The sequence below is a fragment of the Hypanus sabinus genome, chromosome 12 (assembly GCF_030144855.1).
Source record: "Hypanus sabinus isolate sHypSab1 chromosome 12, sHypSab1.hap1, whole genome shotgun sequence".
Lineage (NCBI taxonomy): Eukaryota > Metazoa > Chordata > Chondrichthyes > Myliobatiformes > Dasyatidae > Hypanus > Hypanus sabinus.
In genome coordinates, this window is record NC_082717.1 from 19,445,114 (window position 1) to 19,466,409 (window position 21,296).

General features: G+C 39.7%; 1 protein-coding gene across 2 annotated transcripts in view; it reads left to right on the forward strand.

Moving 5' to 3' along the window:
* The window catches only part of fam98a (family with sequence similarity 98 member A), a 36,225-nt gene extending 15,205 nt beyond the window's left edge, over positions 1 to 21,020 (forward strand). For both annotated transcript variants that reach the window (XM_059985621.1, XM_059985622.1), the window contains exons 3-8: positions 1,008 to 1,142; positions 3,950 to 4,131; positions 9,010 to 9,090; positions 14,520 to 14,636; positions 18,808 to 18,975; positions 20,072 to 21,020. In XM_059985621.1, the coding sequence (XP_059841604.1) occupies positions 1,008 to 1,142; positions 3,950 to 4,131; positions 9,010 to 9,090; positions 14,520 to 14,636; positions 18,808 to 18,975; positions 20,072 to 20,884 (1,496 nt within the window). In that variant the 3' untranslated portion in view covers positions 20,885 to 21,020. The remainder of the gene's footprint in view (positions 1 to 1,007; positions 1,143 to 3,949; positions 4,132 to 9,009; positions 9,091 to 14,519; positions 14,637 to 18,807; positions 18,976 to 20,071) is intronic.
* Positions 21,021 to 21,296: the final 276 nt, after the last annotated feature.

Genomic DNA, 21,296 nt, shown 5'->3' on the forward strand with positions numbered 1-21,296 from the left:
CAGTTTGTTGTCTTCTGCACTCTGGTTGATTTTTCATTGATCCTGTTATAGATTTATCTATAACAAATCTATAGCAAATCTATAGATTTGCTGGGGTATCCCCACAGGAAAATGACTGTCAGGGGGGTAGATCGTCACTTATGTGTTTTGATAATAAAATTTACTTTGGACATAGGCATAGCATGGAAAAAAGCCCTTCGGCCCATTGAGCACCCATTTACACTGATTCCTTTTATTCTCCCCACATTCTCATTACTCCCCAGATTCTACCACTCAAGTGCACAGGAAGGGGAATTTGTAGTGGCCAATTAACTTAACATCTTTGGGATGTAAGAGGAAAACAGAACACCTAAGAAATGCTCACCTGGTCACAGGGTGAACATGCAATAACCTGAGTGATGCAACTCAAGGGTAGTGGCTCTATTAGTTGTGCCCCTGCATTAAAGTTCAAAGTAAATTTTATTGTCAGAGTGCATATATGTCATCACATAAAACCCTGAGATTCTTTTTCCTGCGGGCATACCCAGCAGATCTATAGAATAGTAACTGTAAACTGGATCAATGGAAGATCAAGTAGAGCATAGAAGACAACAAACTGCAAATGCAAATATGAATAAATAGCAATATATAACAAGAGCATGAAATAATATGATAGTCATTAAAGTGAGATCATCAGTTGTGGGAACATTATTAAGAGATGTGTGTAATGTAATTTGTGAATCACATCCTCAGAATGTTTGTTGGTATTTCCATTTGCTTCTGCAATAGTCTCATTTTGTTTTTTAATATTCAAAGTGAATGCTCGACTTTTAACTAGAATGCTACATTTTTGTCTACAATATTTTTCAACCGTGATACTTTGATTAGTATGCTGGTCATGTCTGTATCTTACAACTGGAACAATGGAAGAAATGCTGTAAGACTGTGTACTAAATGGGTCAATTGGGAAAATATTTAAATATCTAGTTTTAGAACTTGTGACTTATATATTTTTGTCAACTTCGTAGGTCCCACAGAAGCTGAAGAATTTCAACTGGAAATGAGTGGCTTGCTAGCTGAGATGCAGTGTCCCTATTCTGTTCTAACGACTGGAGATGTCACTAAACGTCTTCTGAACAAAAATAATTGCCTTTTACTACTTAGTAAGTTACAGGAAATTTTCTACTTTAAAATTAAAACTTTGTAATGGTTGGCTATGCTGATGTGTTTAAAGGTAATAGTTGTTTTTCCTTTCCATGCCTTGTGGTGCATTGGGCAGCAATGTTTCTTTAGCATTTTTGTCTTTTGTTTTATTGAGGCTGAGTTGCTTGCTCAATGCTTAACCCAGTACGGATGGAAGGCACGCAAGGAGCCAGCCGTATTTGAACCGGGAACCACTCAACCTTGAAGTCCAGTGCAGATGCCACTACACCACTGACCTAAAGATAATAAAGTGGCCACTTTAATAGGTACTTCTTGTACCTATTAGAGAGGCCACTGAGTGTATGTTTGTGGTCTTCGGCTGCTGTAGCCCATCCACTTCAATGTTTGGCATGTTGTACATTCAGAGAAGCTCTTGGAATTACTGTCACCTTCCTGTCAGCTTGAACCAGTCTGGCCATTCTTCTCTAATCTCTCTAATTAACAAGGCAATTTTGCCCACAGAACTGATGCTCATTAGATGTTTTTTTTGTTTTGTGCCCCATTCTCTGTAAACACTAGGGACTGTATTGCATGAAAATCCCAGGAGATCAACAGTTTCTGAGATATTCAAACCACCCGTCTGACACCAACAATTATTCAGTGGTCAGAGTCACTTGGATCATATTTCTTTCCCATTCTGATTTTTGGTCTGAATAACAACTGAACCTCCTGACCATGTCTGTGTGCTTCTGTGCATTGAGTTGCTGCCACCTGATAGGCTGATTAGATATTTGCCTTATGAGCAAGTGTACCTAATAAAGTGGTCACTGAGTACATGTTCTCTTCAAAGATTTGTGAATGTGCATGGATGCAGTTACTAGTGCTTGTACTGAATGAGCAATCCTAACTTGGATACAGTTTACTATTTTAGTGCTTTAGGTTGAATTGATTAAATCATGAATTTATGATTACAAAGATTAACCAGGACATTCCTTCAGTTGGGCAAAGCATTTAGCCCAGGAGGTTTGCCGGCTCTCAGAAACAACAATCCAGTTAATCCTGTCCTTCAGCAGTATTTTCTCCCTTATTTTAGAATAATGAGAGTGTTTATTGATTTCCTGATTTGGAGGGAGGTAAGCAGTGTTTTTCCTTGAAGATCTTTATTGGGATCTTTTATTTTTCTGTTTTTGTTGATATAAATTAATTATCTAGATTTGGTTTTGCATATTCTGGACAAAGTGAAAACTTCTCATAGTCAGGCGGGTCAAAGACCAGAGGATACAGATTTAAGGTGATTAGAAAAGCACCATGGGTGACACAGAAAAACTTAAGTCGAAGAATTATGATACAGAATTGATGCCTTGAAAGTATGATGGTTGTCCAAAAGGGATTCAACAGCTACATTAGGGGGGAGAAATATTATACTCACTGGAAAAAGGGAATTAAGTTGCTGTTTCACAGACCTGGCACAAGCTTGATCGACTGAATGGTTTGACAAATTGTCATCAAAAAAAACAACTGATGGTCTCAGAAAAAGGCACAACTTCCTTGGATATTGTCTCAAAAACGCTTGCTACCTACACTTCAATTTATTTGTATTTTTCATTGCAATGAATTCAAATCAAATTTTCTGTTTTTGGTCTTGGACCAAGCTTTCAACTGTGTATACCTTGGGACACATTTTGAATTGCTTACAATAGGAAATAATTCTTTATTTGTACTGCCTTGGAGGTCACTCAGTCCAGCTCATTGTTGAAGAGATCTATAATGCTGCAAGGGTGTGATCAATATTCCCAAATTAGATTTATGTCCTAGCTTTTACAAGAAAATGTCTGCAATTATCCATATAATAATTGCTCCTTCTCTACATTACTTCTAGCAACTGTGAGATTTCTGTATGAATGTGGTTATCACCTGCTTCATTGTTGAATACCTTATGAAGTCTAGCAAGAAAGTGTAATGTTAGGATTCCCAGCCACTTGGCTGAAAGGTATTAGTGCAACCATTGCCTAGTTGGGCTGAGTAAAAGGACAGGTTTTTTTTTCATTGATTTTACTTTAAGGCAGTGGCTGTAATGAACTGAGGTAGATATTACTACTTAAACTGTTTACCTTCTCAGTGCTTACTTAACTTGGTTTAATCTTTCCTTAATCTTGCTGGCTGTGCCCTTGACTCCTAACAGCAATATACTAGTCTGGAGCTTTCCCTATCTCACTTTTCAAAGCTTCCCACTTGCTAGATATCCCTATTTACATATGAATACTTCAGTCAATTTTTATGAGTTCCTTTCTGATGTCTTCTTCCAATTCAGCTTCAATTCGAGGATTAGTCCTATCTTTCTGTCTTCACACTAATAGAATGGCCCGAAGTGTTCCCCAACTAATAGTCTGATAGGAAATACATCCAATTTCCTAATTATGCATTACGATTGGATGTACCATTTTACCTTCAAAGCACATTTGTCCTGTTCACTAGATACACAATTTGCTTTTCAGATCAGGAAGCTCTATAATTTTTAGTACCTTTGGCAACTCAAACTATACCTAACCTCAGCGTCACTGAATAACAGGATTGAAACAAAACTTGTTGAAATTCCCATGTGCACTTAATTGAATCTTGGGGATGGAATTGGGCTAGAAGTGGATGGAATGTTTTTACCCAGATTATATAGCCTTTTGATATACGAGGTTGCAAGATTGACCGAAAGGAGTCTGGTAGGTACTCAATCTGTACTTCACCAGTAGACAGTGATTTCATGGAAGGGTGGCATTGGGTTGGGATAAAATCCAACTCATCATTTGTGTATTTCTCTGTATTTTTCACTTAGCTTACCTGATCTCTGAGCTCGAATCTTCTCGGATGCTTGGTGTGAACAACCCACCCAAGAAAGAACCAGACAAGCCAAGCCAATCCTTTGTGGAGTTGAAAACTATATGCATTACTCTGGGTATGTCCAAGCCCCCGGATAACATCACCATGTTCCAGTTCTTCAGTGGGATTGAGAAAAAGGTACAGACAATAGAATTGTCCTAATCAGCACTACTTAAAACTTGATTTATTAAGTCAGACTGTTCAAGTAAAATATCTTTAAAAATGCAATATGTAATGGAAATCCCACTTCAAAAAAATTTTCAAGTAAATTACATAAGCAGAAAGCTTATTTGATTTTGACCTGGAAACTGAACAGCTGCTGTAACTTAAAGTGAAGGTCCTATCCTCCCAAGGTGTAATATTAATATTATTTTTAAGCGAATGATAATAGAGGAAACATGATTTTTTTAAAGTTTGAGTTTGAGTTCCATAAGGATGATTGCAGGTTTCAAGCTAATGTAAAGCTGCACTTCTAGATGTGTTATTGACTGGCACAGTTTCACTGTACCTTATTCTCAGGTGTCCACACATCAGGGTTTGCAACTTCTCTATCTCAGTACCCAGTTCTGTATAGGAGACATTGCATTCTACAAATGAAAGTCCCATTATTTTAGAGCAAAGCTTCTCAAAAAAACTTTCAAAACTGTTTTGGTTTCATAAATTGTTTGATTTGACCATTTGCCATTGATTAGTGGTCTGCCACAAGGTTTGGCGTTGGGACCGCTTCTTTTCACATTCGACGATTTGTCTGAAGGAATTGATGGCCATGTGGCCAAGTTCATGAATGATAACAAAGATAGGTGGAGGGACAAGTAATATTGAGGAAGCAGGGTGTCTGCAAAAGGACTTGGACAGATTGGGAGAATGGGTAAAGACATGGCAGATAGAATATTGTGTAGGGAAGTGCATAGTCATGCACTTTGGTAGAAAGAATAAAGACGGATTATTTTCTAAATTGGGATAAAATTCAAAAATCAAAGTTGCAAGGATACGCGGGAGTCCTTGTGCAGAATTCAAATGTGCAAAGTGACTTGGAGGTCCTTGTTAACTTGTAGGTTGAGTTGGTGGTAAGGAAGACAAATCCAATGTTAGCATTCATTTTGAGAAGACTAGAATACAAAAGTAAGGATGTAATGCTGAGGCTTTATAGGATATTGGTCAGATTGTACCTGCAGTATTGCGAGCGGCTTTGGGCCACTTATGTAAGAAAAGATATGCTGACATTGGAGAGAGTCTAGAACAGGTTCACGAGAATTGTCTCAGGAATGAAAGGGTTAACATGATGAGTGTTTGATGACTCTGAGCCTGTACTTGCTGGAGTTAGAAGAATGAGGGGATATCTCATTGAAACCTATCAAATATTGAAAGGTCTAGATAGAGTGGATGTGGAGAGGAGGATGTTTCCGAATATGGGGGAGTCCAGAACCAGAGGTCACAGCCTCAGAATAGAGGCACGTACATCTAGAACAGAGATGAGGAATTTCTTTAGCCAAGAGGGTGGTGAATCCGTGGAATTCATCGCTGTAGGCCAAGTCATTGGGTATATTTAATGCGGGGGTTGATTGGTGCTTGAGTAATCGGGGCATCAAAAGTTGCTGGAAGAAGGCAAGAGAAAGGGGTTGAGAGAGATGATAAATCAACCAAATGGAATGGTGGAACATACTTGATAGGCCAAATATTCCTCTCTCTTATGGTCATTTTTTATAATTATGACTGATTTGCCCATCTTGCTGTTTGAGGGAATCATATTCCTTCATTCTTCAAGAAATTCTGAACTGCTTTTGACTAGGATGTTGATGTCCCCTTGAGGAAATTTGTCTTACAAGGAAACTTAAAGATGGCTTATATTTTTATATGAATATTTTTTATCTTTTTAAAAAAACAATGTAAGATCATGCTATAGCTGTTATACTCATTGGTTATGCATGAGGATGATCAATTGAGAAAGTGTGAGTTTACAAGAATATAGTGCAGGAAACTGGAAGAACTAATAAACTCTTAATGTCATGAAATCCATCTCCAGAAGCAACTGAGATTCATTTAATTTCAGCACCTGTTCTGGGGTTTGATTGGAAATTGCTCTTCAGATGTAACTGGATTTAAGTGAAATGAGTAACCTTTGTTTCTGGTAGAAAAGGTTTCCACCAACACATATGGTCTTTGTGATAGTCATGCAAAATATGGTGGCCCTTTCAGATAGAACCTCACAATGAAACTAAACCAACCACTTCACGTTCAAATCTCAGGATGCAGAATTTTGTTTTAAATCCTGCGATCTAAAACAATAAGATGCCATTGGAATTGCAGCAAGGAGAACTTTCAGGATGTTTTTATCTTCAAAAATTATTTTTTGACAATTAAATTGAATGAGTTTTCCTAGATAAAGTCCTATAATCCATTCCAATAGGTGGGGAATTGGAAAATTCTTAAAATTATTACCTATGTTGCTGACGAGTCTACTGACACTGCGAAACAGAGGGAGTCTGTCACAGATGTGAAAACAGCGTTGCGTGAATGTTAATGCTGAAAACCTTTTTACATTCTATACATTTTGAAGCTAAAAAGGTGTGGGATATGGAATTTTGAAAATCTGCACTGTAGTTAACTTTGGATCTCTGTGAAATGACCTGTAACTTCTTTGCAAGTTTTAATTGCATATGCAAAGCATATGATTTTAATATTTTTTCATTTTGTTTGAAATTGTATTCTGAGCATTTGAAATTTGCATTGTTTACAAGTAAATGGCTAACATTTTTTGGATAGTATCAAGTAATTTTGCTCATAAATCCAGGCCTAACCATTATGGCTACTGCATCAGCAAGCTTCCTTTTATCATAAGGCGAAAACTACAGATTTTACTTCCTTGATTTGAACTCTGCATTTGGGTTTCTTTAGATGATGTTAGATCATGTGTGGTTTGCAGAAAAGTGAACACTGATACTAGTAGCAAAAAATTTAGTTGTGAGCTGATTATTTGTCAAATAACATTTGCACCACAAATGGCAGGGAATGATCCTCTTCACAAAAGTAAATGTGACCATCTCCTTTCAGCATTGAATGGCATTATTTTTGTCAAATTTCCCATCAGAATTGAGGTCACTAACCAAAAACTAATTTGGATTACTTGCGAGAACTGGATGTGACTCATGTTATGTTTCTCCCTTTATGTACCCTGGTTAAGTCAGCAGAATGGAAGTGTTTTCTTCCAACATAGTTACTACTACATATTTGATAAGCTCGTCAGCATTCAGGACAAAGCACATGCTTGATTTGTTACCCATCTAGTAGCTTCAAATTCTTTAATTACTAGTGATCATGGCCTTCAGCATTTCTACAAGTTTCTAAACCCTGACCTGTGCCACCAACATCCACAGGGAAAATATAATCTAAATGAAGTCAGAGTGTATAATGTCATTTGGAGTGACACACTTGAAGTGAAAACAGAAGGGTGAAATGCTGAGAATTCAGAAATAACATCTTGCCTTTGTTCTGTCCAGTGGCAAGCAAATAGGGACTGAATTGCCAAAGGAGCCCAAATTTACATTAATATTTGTGTTGTTATGTAGTGGAAAAAGTGAGACTACAGATATTAGGTGCACTGCTTGTAGTTCAATTTAGATAACCAAGCTCACATTATTAACCTTTAAGCAGTTTTGTCTAGGAACTCTTTGATTGTCAAAAGCACTGGTAAAACTTAAGTAACCTTTTCCAAACAGACTTTTGGAGACAGCAGCTATATGTCATCCACTTGTTTTAAATCACTAATTTTGACTTTTTGTACTATTTAAATGTCTCAGCTCAAGTGGACAATTTAGAATTAACAAACTTGGGATAGGTCACTTGGCCCCTTTTAGGTCACATTTTCAGTGAATAAGATCACAGCTGATCCAACATGGCCTCAATTACATTTTCCTTCTACCTTTCCATTTGTTTTGACTTCTGTAGTTTAGTTTAAATGTCAGGTCTTCCACCTATACTTTCCATGACTCCTTTCCACAACACTCTTGAATAGAGAATTCTAAAGATTCTTGATCCTCCTGAGGGAATAAATTTCTTCTACTCTAAAATATTCTGAAATAAGCTCCCTTGATTCAGAAATAACCCTTGAATCTTGTATTTCAGTAAAATCATTTCAAATGGTTCTCTACTCAAATGAATAAAAGCTCAAGCTGCTTAGTGTTTCTTCATACATTGGCATCTATCCTAGAAATCAGTCTAATAAACCTTTTCTGCACTGCCTCGAATACAAGCACATCATTTAATATGGACACCAAAAATGGAAGCAATATCTTGCGTGCAAACTCACCAACATACTGTGAGCCTGCATTAAATCTTCCCTACTTTGATACTCCATATCCCTTGCAATAAAGTCAAAATCACATTATACATCTTGCTGTGACCGTGTGCAAATGTTTTGTTTCATATGCTAGGACTCTTTGGTCCTTTGGAATGCAACATTTTGTAGTGTCTCGCCATTAAAGTGGATATATGATATTTATCCTTCTAGGGAGGATGTTTGTCATTTGCTTAACATGTCAAAATATCTTTTCATGCTGTATGTCCTCAGACCCTGCTAACCTACCTATTTTTGTACCATCGGCAAATTTGGCTACAATGCCTTCAAAGATGATAAATAGTTGAGCCCCTGGCATTGAACTCCATGGCACACCACTAGTTACTGACGATCATTTATCTTAACTCTGTTTCTGTTAGTCACTCCCTTATCCATGTATATTGCCCCCAACCCTGTGTGCTCTTAACCAAACCAATTGTAGCATGTCTACACTTTACCCTTTAGCCACCCTGTTCATTGCATCCCCAAGAACTCTTTGGCTGAGACGTCCATTCTGTGTTGGAATCCAATTTATTGGCTCTTTAAAAATAAATGTTTCTAGCTGGGTGATTTCTCTATTTAGATTACTTTGTTTAATTTTGTATGCCATTTCTCAAATGATTGTTGGTTTACAACTTTAAATAATGTCTTTTGAGTTACTTCATCTATGCTTTAACTTCCAGCTGAAAGAATCATTGTCAAAAGTACCCCCTAATCATGTGGGTAAACCTCTAATGAAAAAAGCACTTGGCCCACTTCACTGGGTAAGTAATTTACTTATTAACTATTTGTGATATCAATAATTGTAATAATTTTCAATCTGAATGGAATAAATGATTGGTAATTTTGATCCATAACTAGCTTTAACTAGATAATTATCCAGTACTTTAATGCACTCAACAATAGTGTTCTTCTGATTACTGACAAAATTTCTTGAGCACTTTCGATGCCAAATCCTGTTTTCAACCATGTTGTTTGTAAATATTGTCAAAGTTCAAGTTGTTAACTTTATTAACTTCATTGAAATCTGACTGGGATCCAGGCTTTATAAATAGGAAGTAAATGTGGGGAAATAAGTAGTTTAAAATCTTACTAAACTTTTATCTACTTCCTGGTTAAACCTTGGATGGAATGCTGTGCATATGTTGGTACCACTCACGGTAGGTTGTCAAGTACATGGAGAGGCAACAGAAGAATGATATGTGCACTTTACAGGACTAACTCAGTGGAGGGATGAAGGGATGATGGCCAGCATAAACAAACGAGGGAAAGAGGCAGAGCAATTGGTAAAGCCAGAGGAGGGGTGTTGGACAGATGAAGGGGGGAAGAGTGGAAATGCCAATAGGATGGGAGGAGTTGGTGGAGTCAACAAAAGGTTGCAGATGATGGAATCTGGGCAAGGAAAAGAAGAGCAAGGAACCCAATAAGGGAGGTGGATAGCCAGATGGGAACGGTAGAAGGATGGAATGTAGTGGTAGGAGTGTATGGGCAGTGGATAGATGGAGTGGTTGGAGGAGAAGAGAGAACCAGGGTGATAGGGAGTTGGGGTGGGAGTAGAAGGAATTGGGTAGAACAGAACATGGCCCTTCAGCCCATGATGTTGTACCAACCAAAATAAAATTTTGTGATCAATCTATCCCTTCCCTCCTACAACCTCATAATCCTTCATGTTTTTTTTATCCACTTGCTTGTCTAAGAATCTTTGAAACATTTATATTGCATCAGCCTTCAACACCACCCTCAGTGGTGCATTCCAGGCACTCAACATTCTGTGTTACAAAAACATACCTCTGATGTCCTCCTTCTCTCACTTCCTCTGTCTCTGCTACATCTGCTCTCAGGATGAGGCTTTTCATTCTAGGACGGAGGAGATATCCTTTTTCAAAGAAAGGGGCTTCCCTTCCTCCACCATCAACGCTACTCTCAACGAATCTCTTCCATTTCATGCTTTGCTGCTCTCACCCCATCCTCCCGCCACCCTACTAAGGATATGGTTCCTCTTGTCCTCACCCACCACCCCACCGGCCTCCGTGTTCAGCTAATAATTCTCCGAAACCTCCGCCCTTCCACCACCTCAACACATCTTACCACTAAACACATCTTTCCCTCCCCCCACCACTTTCTGCTTTCCACAGGGTTCGCTTCCTATGCAACTCCCTTGTCCATTCGTCCCTCCTGGCACTTACCCTTGCAAGCAGAATAAGTGCCCTACACTACCTCCCCTACTACCATTCAGTCCTTCCGAGTGAGGCGGCTCTTCACCTGTGAATCTGTTGGGTTTGTATACTGGGTTCAGTGTTCCCGGTGTAGCCTCCTGTATATCAGTGAGTCCCAACATAGACTGGGAGATGGGTTCGCCAAGCATCTGTGCTCCATCCGCCAGAAGAAGTGGGATCTCCCAGTGGCCACCCATTTTAATTCCACTTCCCATTCTCATATATCCATCCATGGCCTCCTACACTGTCGTGATAAGGCCACACTTAGGTTGGAGGAACAACACCTTGTATTCCATTAGGGTACCTCCAACCTGATGGCATGAACATCCATTTCTCAAACCTCCAGTTATGCCTGTATGCCTCCCCCTGCCCCCCCTTTACCATTTCCCATCCTCTTTTCCCTCTCTCATGTCTGCCCATCGCCTCCCTCTGGTGTCCCTCTTTCCCCCCCCCCCCCCCCACCACCTTTTTTTCTTTCTTCCATGGTCAATCAACTTTCTAGCTTTTTGCTTCATCCCTCCCCTTCCAAGTTTCACCTATCCTGGTGTTCTCTCTCCCCTCCCCCCACCTTTCAAATCTACTCTTCAGCTTTTTATTTTCTCCAGTTCTGGCAAAAGTTTTCGCCTCAAAAAGTCAACTGATTTTTTTTTTCCATAGATGCTGCCTGGCCTGCTGAGTTCCTCCAGCATTTTATGTGTGTTGTTTGGATTTCCAGCATCTGCAGATTTTCTCTTATTTCTCTGCTAAACTTTCCTACACTTATCTTAAACAGATGACCTTTGGTATTGGCCTTTGCCACCCTGGGAAACGGTGCCAGCTGACCACTGTCTCATAATAACCTTTATAAACACCTCTATCAAGTCACCTCTTTTCCTCCATCAGCCAAACAAAAGAGGTAGCTCACTCAATCTTTCCTCATAAGACCTATTCTCTAATCCAGGTTACGTCCCAGTAAATGTCCTCTGCACTCTCTAAAGCTTTCACATCCTTCCTGTAATGAGGTGACCAGAACTGAGCACAGTCTAACCAATTTTTTTTTATGGAGCTGCAGCATAACCTCACAGCTTTTGAACTCAGTCCTCTGATTAATGAAGGCCAGCATACAATAAGCCGCCTTAACCACCCTAGCAACTTGTGTGGCAACTTTGAGGGATCTATGGACTTGAACCCCAAGATCCCTCTGTTCCTCCACACTGCTAAGAATCCTGTCATTAACCTTGTACAACACCTTCAAGTTCAATCCTCCAAAAGGGATATCTTCACATTTTTCAAGATTAAACTCCATAAACTGCTTTTCTGCATCCTGCCTTCAGCCTAGAACAGTCTTCTGCACTATCTGCAGCATCGCCAACCTAAATGTCAGCTGCAGATTTACTATCCAACCCTTCCACTTCCTCATCCAAGACATTTGTAAAAAAAAGTCTCAGAGATTAGGGGTACGAGAACAGACCCAAATGGAATATCCCTAGTCGCCAACCTCTAGGCAGAATACACTCGTCTATTATCATCATCTGCTTTCTGTGGGCAAGCCAATTCCAAATTCAGGCAAACGTGTTTCTATAGATCCTGTGGCGGCATATTCTGGTGACTTTGTCAAATACTTAAATTCATATAACCATATATAACAATCACAGCACGGAAACAGGCCATCTCGGCCCTCCTAGTCCGTGCCAAACTCTTAATCTCACCTACCCGCACTCAGCCCATAGCCCTCCACTCCTTTCCTGTCCATATACCTATCCAATTTTACCTTAAATGACACAACTGAACTGGCCTCTACTACTTCTACAGGAAGCTCATTCCACACAGCTATCACTCTCTGAGTAAAGAAATACCCCCTCGTGTTTCCCTTAAACTTCTGCCCCCTAACTCTCAAATCATGTCCTCTCGTTTGAATCTCCAAACACCACATCTACCACTCTACCTTCATCAATTTGTTTTATCACCTCCTTGAAAAACTGTTTTAAGCTTCTAAGACACGACCTGGCCCTCACAAAGCCATATTGTCTCTCCCTTCTTCAAATGCTTGTAGAATCCACTCCAATAATTTGCCCACCACTGATGTAAGACTCACTGCTCTATAATTCCCAGAATTATCCCTATTACCTTGATCAAATCAGGATCAGGAAACGAGGAAAGGGGTGGGGAGCAGTTTATCAGAAATTGGAGAATTCCATGTTAATGCCATCAGGTGAAATATGGAGTACTATGTCTTATGTCTCCATGATACAAACATTGAAGAGTTTCTGTCACCTGGGGATTTTTCAGAAACTGGGTTTGATCTCTTTATAGCAGAGAAGATGAAGGAATACTTGTAGTTTTGGTACAACTAGTAGAAGAAATATTTTTCATCCAATTAGATGGATAACTGGGACCTTGCATTTAAAATATTTGGAAGAAGAGGGTAAGTTAGATTCTCTTTATACAAGGAATAAGAATGACATGCATTACCTGAAATCTTAGTTGAATTTGGTTCTTTCAGGACCCTAATTGTAAATATACTGCAGAGATAAGAAGAGGCAAAAAACTGATGAACCATAATCATGATTTTTGTACCAACAATATTCATTTTTCACTTTTGTTGCTAATGATTCCAATTCTAGCCAAGAAAGCAGAAAAAAATTACACTTACAGTAAAGATAACAGCCAACTATCCTAGTTGGGAGCAGTATTGCAGTACACAGACACGATCTTTCATTATAGTAACGGATTTTAAAATTACCTAATTGTAATGAGCTCCTCTGCTTGCTGCAGAAAGGTAATTTGAACTCACCTTGACTCAACTTCCAACCATCAGGACCTATAACATGATAAATGTAATGCTAAGTATTGGGTTGCATTGAAGGAGTTGTACATCATTTAGTCAAAGGGGATTGCACTGCAGTCGACTAGGTCTATTTCATAAAAGAGTGATTCTTTGTTCCCATTTATAATAGGTCAAAATGTTCTGCACATGTAGTCACCACTTACAATCCTCATTTACTCTCTTTCTCGTGTTTTTTGATATGGAGAGCCAAGCAACTCAGCACCTGAGATTTATCTGACAGGAAAAGCAGACTCTTAACCAACAAGATCTCTGGTGGTATACAATGAACACCCTAGAATGCCCTGATGGCCCTGACAGCTCACTGATGTCAAAGACTTTTTTGGACAATTTTTAAGATGCTCTAACAGACCAAAACATTTAAAAGCTTTTCAAATAATAATGTCTAAATATAAGTATTAAGATTTTTTTTAATGTTTAGTTCAAAATGCATAGTTTTACATTAGTTTTATTTTTAATTTTTGCTTGTAAAATTATTTGCACTTGCCTACTTAAACATTTTCCATGGAATTGATCATGCAAATGAGTAATATTGCCATTTGTATGGAAGTCCTTGTTAGTATAAAGCTGTGCAGTTTCCCCTTTTTGCTAGTATTCCACCATTGGGTTTGTCTAGTTACAGAGCCAAAATTTAAATGTAAGGCATTTTACCTTTAGGACATTACAGAATTATATATTTAGATAAGTACTTGGAAGAGAAGGGTGCAGAGGGCTATGGTCCATATGTGGGTTGATGGGATTAGACAAAAGAACAGTTTGGCATGGAATGGATGGCCAAAGTGCCTGTTTCTGATCTGTAGTGTATATCTTTATTTCAACATGCACAAGTACATGCCCATGATGTCTGAAGATGAAACATCATTAGTGGATCCCTACAGTGTATTTCCATGGCTAATTATTGGAGCAGCATTCTTCTGCATGAAACAAAATTTATAGTTGGTTCTCTCTCTGAACCATTTAAATCTTTGTAATGTTTTGCTGCTAGGTTACAAGTGAATAGTGTCTGCTTGTTAAATTTAAACCAAACTGATATTCTTCCAGTAGGTAGCTAATTTGGAAACTTTAGTGATGTAGACAATGTTGATTAAGTATTTGAGCTTGTGCATATTTTCTTTTGGTGTAGTTATAGTTATAATTTGCTCTCTGTTTCTAGGAAAAACTAGAAACCATCAATCAAATCCTTGTTAATGAATATGAAGTGCGACGAAAGATGTTGCTGAAACGTATGGATGTAACCATTCAGTCATTTGGGTGGTCTGACCGAGCTAAGGTATAGTACTCATTGATTAAGATCTGTATTGATTTCCCCTTTATTCCTAAACACATTGACCCTTGTAAGAAAATCATTTCCTAACAAGATCAATTTCAGAAAAGGTTTTGAACTGTACATATATGGTTATGAATAATGGATGTAAGCTGGGTGTGCCATTTGTAATCTGACTTAGAGTACCCTATATTCCTTTCACTTAACTGAAAGGCAGCTACTGGAATAATTTTCATAGTTTCATTAGATTTGCCTTTTGAAGATGTGTTTTGTGAAAAAAATTTCACCTTTTCAGGAACTTTGAAATTGGTAGAATTTTTAAAACTAGTAATAATTTGTGTACATTTTCAGAATCTATTTATTCAAACCATAAGGTATAGAAGCAGAATTAGGCCATTTGGCCTGTCATTTCATCATGGCTGATCCATTTTTCCTCTCATCCCCAATCTCCTGCCTTCTCCCTGTATCCTTTCATGTCCTAACCAATCAAGAATCTAACAACCTTTGCCTTAAATATACATAAGTACTTGGCCTCCACAGCTGCCTATGGTAAAGAATTCCACAGATTTACCATTCTCTGGCTAAATAAATTCTTCCTCGTCTCTGTTCTAAAAGGATGCACTTCTATTTTGAGGCTGTGTCCTCTGGTCTTAGACCAGGGGTCAGCAACCTTTACCACTGAAAGAGCCACTTGGACCCGTTTCCCACAGAAAAGAAAACACTGGGAGCCGCAAAACCCGTTTGACATTTAAAATGAAATAACACTGCATACAACGTTTTGTTTTGCCTTTATGCTATGTATAAACAAACTATAATGTGTTGCATTTATGAAATTGATGAACTCCTGCAGAGAAAACGAAATTACATTTCTGCATGCAACAAAAACATTTTGACCTCCGAAAAAAAGACGTTGGGTTGAAGGTTACTTTTAAGTAAAATACTCAATGTCTATTTGAGTCCTTCTTGTATTTATGAAAAACGCCAAACTTAAATTTGCCGTCAGCAGCAAACCAAAAATAACGTCAGCCAGCTGTCAACCTGAAAAATAAAAGGACTATTTCACTGAACAATGAAAACATATAAATATACGCAAAATAATAGGCAATTAAAATATTTATCATCCTTGTTCAGGTTGACTCACACCTGACAATGCAGTCGTATTCAGTAGGGATGGATCGATGCTTAGGGGAGTGACCGGGAAGGATAATGTGTTTTTTTCCTCTCTGAACTCACAGAAGCGTTTCCCAAACGATGTTTGCATTGCGATGATTGCAGAATGTAAATACTCCGAATTTATCAAGTCGTGACCTTGTTTGAACTCTCTCAAATTGGGGAAGTGAGACAATGTGCCTTTCTGTAAATCTCTGGCAAGCACTGTCAACTTGCGCTCGAATGCCAAAACATCCTCCAACATGTGCAGGGCTGTGCGTCCTTTCCCCTGAAGAGCTGTGTTCAGCGTGTTCAGGTGCGCTGTCATGTCTACCATGAAGTGTAGCTTTTCCAGCCACTCTGGCTGTTCCAGCTCAGGAAAGGTGAGCCCTTTGCTGCCCAGGAAAGTTTTCACTTCTTCCAGACACGCGACAAAGCGTTTCAGCACCTCCCCTCTGGACAGCCAGCGATAAAAACACGTTGTAGCGGTGTGCTACACGCAGTCAGTAAACTGCAGTCAAAGATAGCTTTATTCGAACTAAACAGCCTTGCTTTTAAGCCTCCCTCAACCCGCCCCCCCATGGGCGCGGATGCTGCAAAAGACACGTACTCACAAACACCCGTAGGCTATCTCCCTTAGCCTGAACGCTGGCTAATTGTGAGCCAGTTCGGATGTGCCAGGAAATGGGTCGCCACAACGTCTTATTTAGATTGTACAAGATCACCATAATCTTCAAATTTAGATTTACATTTCAAAAACTAACAAACCAACATAAAATACATTTTAATTAAATACTGACCATGTAGCGGTGTGCTACACGCAGCGCTAAAATTACGACACGGAGTCGGTAACTGCAGTCGAAGGAAAAAACTTTATTCGAAATCTTCAGCCTCACTTTTAAGCCTCCCTCAACCTGCCCCCATGGCGCAGAGGCTCCAAAGCTCTGTGCTCGCAAACCCCCGTAGGCTATCTAATTGTGAGTCGGTTCGGATGTGCCAGGAAAAGGGTCGCCACAACCAATTATTTCTCAAAGCAACAGGGAGCCGCAGCACAGACGTAAAAGAGCCACATGTGGCTCCGGAGCCGCGGGTTGCCGACCCCCGTCTTAGACACTCCCACCATAGGAAACATCTTCTCCACATCCACTATATCAAGGCCTTTCATCATTCCCTGGGTTTCAATTAGGTCGCCTAAATTCCAGTGAATACAACCCAGAGCCATCAAACACTCTTCATGTGACAAGCTATTCAATCTTGGAATCATTTTCATGAACCTCCTTTGAACCCTCTCTAGTTTCAGCATATCCTTTCTAAGATAAGGGGCCCAAAACTGCACATAATACTCCGAGAGGCCTCACCAGTGCTTTATAAAGTTTCAATTTTATATCCTTGCTTTTATATTTCAGTCCTCTTGAAATCACTGCTAACATTGCATTTGTCTTCTTCGCTATAGACTCAACTTGCAAATTAAACTTTAGGAATCCTGTACAAGCACTCCCAAATCCCTTTGTGCCTCAAATTTTTGTATTTTCTCTCCATTTAGAAAAATTCAACCCTCTCATTTCTCCTACCAAAGTGCATGACCATACAGTTCTCAACACTGTATTCATCCGTCACTCCTTTGCCCATTCTCTTAATCTGTCTTGTCCTTCAGTAGCCTCCCTATTTCTTTAAAAGTACCTGCCCCTTCACCTATCTTCATATTGTCTACAAATTTTGCAACAAACCATGAATTCCATCATCCAAATTATGAGCACGTAACACTCTCTGCAGAGAGTGGTGCGGACAGCCCAGCGCATCTGTAGTTGTGAACTTCCCATGATCCAGGACACTTACAAGGACAGGTGTGTAAAAAGGGCCTGTAGGATCATTGGGGATCCAAGTCATCCTAACCACGATCTACTCCAGCTGCTACCATCTGGGAAGCAGTACCGCAGCATAAAAGCCAGGACCAACCAGCTCCAGGACAGTTTCTTCCACCAGGCCATTAGACTGATGAACTCACGCTGATTTGAGTGTACTCTACATTACATTGACTGTTCTATTTATTATAAATTACTGTGATTGCACATGGCACATTTAGATGGGGATGTAACGTAAAGATTTTTACTCAAGTATGTGAAGGATGTAAGAAATGAAGTCAGTTCAGTTCAATAAAAAGAATCAGTCCCAACACAGACCCCTGTGGAACATCACTAGTAGCCAACCAGAAAAGGCTCCTTTTATTTTCACTCTTTGCTTCCTGCGAGTCAGCCGCTGCTTTATCTATGTGAGAATCTTTCCTGTAATACCATGGGCTTGTAGCTTGTTAAACAGCTTCATGTGTGGCACCTTATCAAAGGCCTTGTGAAAATCCAAGTACACAACATCAACCAATTCTCTTTTGTCTAGCCTGCTTTAAAGAATTCCAACAGATTTGTCAGGCAAGATTTTCCCTTGAGGAAACCAGGCTGACTATGGACTATTTTATCATGTGCCTACAAGTACCCTGAATCCACATCTTTTATGATCAACTCACAACATCTTCCCAGCCACTGAGGTCAGACTAATTGGCCTATAATTACCTTTCTTCTGTCTCTCACCCTTCTTGAAGAGTGAAGTGACCTTTGCAATTTTCCAGTCTCTGGAACCATTCCAGATATATACAGATTTATATATAATATTGTCTGTATTTTGTAAGCTTGTTTTAAACTTATTTTGGAAAAATGATAGACTAATTTTACCACATCTTTCAAAGCAGTGCAGTAGGTTTTTGGGATTTTAAGTCTTTCTCTGTCATTTCCAATTATACATCGATGGTTAGTTTGCAGGTTTAGGGGGGAACCTGCTAAATGTAACAAATGATGGACACAAACCAACTAGATACAGCTTGTGGTTATAAAATATCCCCAGGTTCCCCATGCTAAGAAAACTAGCCAGAGGAAAACTGTAACAGTGAAGATTCCAATTTTATGTAGATTTCAGAATTATGATCCAGTACTTTTACCTTTAATACCAAGTTTTTTTATATATTTTCTGCTCTGTACAGAGCCAGGTTGAAAAATTGGCTAAAATTTATCAGCCCAAGCGTGCAACCCTGAGTCCAAAAAGCACTATTTCTGTTGCACATCTACTAGCTGCTCGGGAGGACTTGTCCAAGATTTTGCGAACCAGCAGCGGCACCATCCGAGAGAAGACTGCATGTGCTGTCAATAAGGTACAGTTACTCATGCCTCTGCCAGTACTGACAAAAGTGGAGCCTTGCTGAACAACATTGCAGTGTGTCATTCATTGTAACAAACACGTGTTAACTCTTCACTGGTAATTGTATTATCTGTTTGCACTAGATTGAAGGTTTTAACCCTCAGGGTGCAAGTGCCTGACCTCCTGCTTGTCAAGTTTTATACAGTAATTACAATGAAAACTTAATGGTGGTGTATTTCCTCTAAAGTCACCGATACTAATATGGGTACTGTATATAAGGTATAATACCAAGGGCCAATTTATACACCCAAAATTTAGGAAGTGCAGTTGGGTGATGGTCTCCAGGAGAACATGGATAACAGAAATAGGCAGATACATATAACATTGATACAGCAAAGGACAATGATAATTTTGGTTGATATGAAGAGAACATAAATAGCTCAATTTTACTGAAGTAGGGCTGGCTTGGGTGGTAACAAGGAATTCTGAGGGTCTTTGGTGGCACGACATATTTAGATAGGCAGTGTAAAAATTGCATGAGATTCTTGAATTAATTATTAGAGGCATAAAACACAAGTACAAATGACACAAACATGTCATGGCCTTGAACAGAAGAAGTGTATAAGGAAGCATTGGAGTGAATCCCTCCCCACACTGCTTGAACTAGTGGTGATTATTGGCATGAAGAGTATTGATAGTGTAGATAAGGCAGCATTTATCAGAAGCTTCTATAAAAAGTAGCCACGCTTACAATAACAATGAAAAGCATGAGAGGAAAAAAGGTGCAGTGAATTTGTATGATCTGCAATGTAGAGCCTGAGTAGTTGTAATAAGAAGATTTGCTGAATATCAAAACAGAGCTGGATAAATCCATGAAATGGAAATTTGCAGGATTGTGGGTAGTGAGATTACCTATCTATCTGGTATGAGTTCAATTGGCGTAGAGTTCCTCCGACATCTTAATAAACTCAGAGTTTTTTGTTGTGTTTTGGAATCATGGACTGCACTGTTTAATATTTACTTTGTAGGTGTCAAAAATGTAACTTAACTTATTTTCAATATTATATTATCCTTGAGTGATTACTCTTCTTGATCTCTTCACTATCCAGGTGCTTATGGGAAGAGTGCCAGATAGAGGTGGTAGGCCAAATGAAATTGAGGCTCCACCACCAGAGATGCCACCATGGCAGAAAAGACCAGACAATGTCCAGTCTGGTGGTGGACGAGGAGGTGGAAGAGGCGGATATGATCAAGGCTCCTACGGAGGAGGTGGAAGAGGCGGATATGATCAAGGTTCCTATGGAGGAGGTGGAAGAGGCGGATATGATCAGGGCTCTTATGGAAGAGGTGGATATGATCAGGGATCCTATGGAGGAGGAGGAAGAGGCGGATATGATCAAGGATCCTATGGAGGAGGAAGAGGTGGATATGATCAAGGATCCTACGGAGGAGGTGGAAGAGGCGGATATGATCAAGGCAGCAGAGGTGGGGGCCGTGGTGGCTATGATAGGACAGAACAAGGAGGACGTGGAGGAGGCAGAGGAAAAATTCAAGGCGGATGGTCAGATGGAAGTGGTCATCAAGATTCTAGCTACCATGGGGGGCCCAGTGGCTATCGAGGTGGTGGCTACCAATCAGGTGGTAGCAGCTATCAAGGGGGTGGCTATCAAGGAGGTGGTTACCAAGGACATCAAGACAACAGGTATCAGGATGGTGGCCATGATCAGGGAGGAGGACGAGCTGGAGGACGAGGAGGTCGTGGCCGAGGGGGTCGTGGAGGGCGTGGGGGTCAAGGTGGTGGGTGGAGCAGCAGAGGTGGACAAAGCTACAACCAGGGAGGACAGTTTGAGCAATATTTCCAGCAAGGAGGCCAACAATATGGTACAACTGGTTTCTATCAAGGTAGGCAGTATTCCAGCTGATAACTTAATAGTCTTCACTATTGGCTTCATCCTGCAAGGGGCACAGATTTGCCCAAGTACCAATTACCAACTGGAATGCCACTACTTTGTATTGAATGAGCAGTGTTGCAGATTTGTTGTCTAAACAAGCAGAATGCAGACAAGCCTTTCCTCCATCTGAAGCGATTTCTTTTCCTGCCTCCCACCCCCACTTCTCACACAAGGGTTTACAATGTGAAACTGTACTTGAAGCGCAGCAAAAAAAAGGTTTTTCTTTTCTGCATGTGTAAGTGCCAACGGCACAACTAAAACTCTTAGTTTATTGAAAGTGCACTACAAACCGAATATTTGAGCCCAAACTGAACCCACCTTCCCCTTTCCGCTGGCTAACATTTTCAGCAAAAGGATTTGCAGAGCTTGTTTCTCTTCTGTT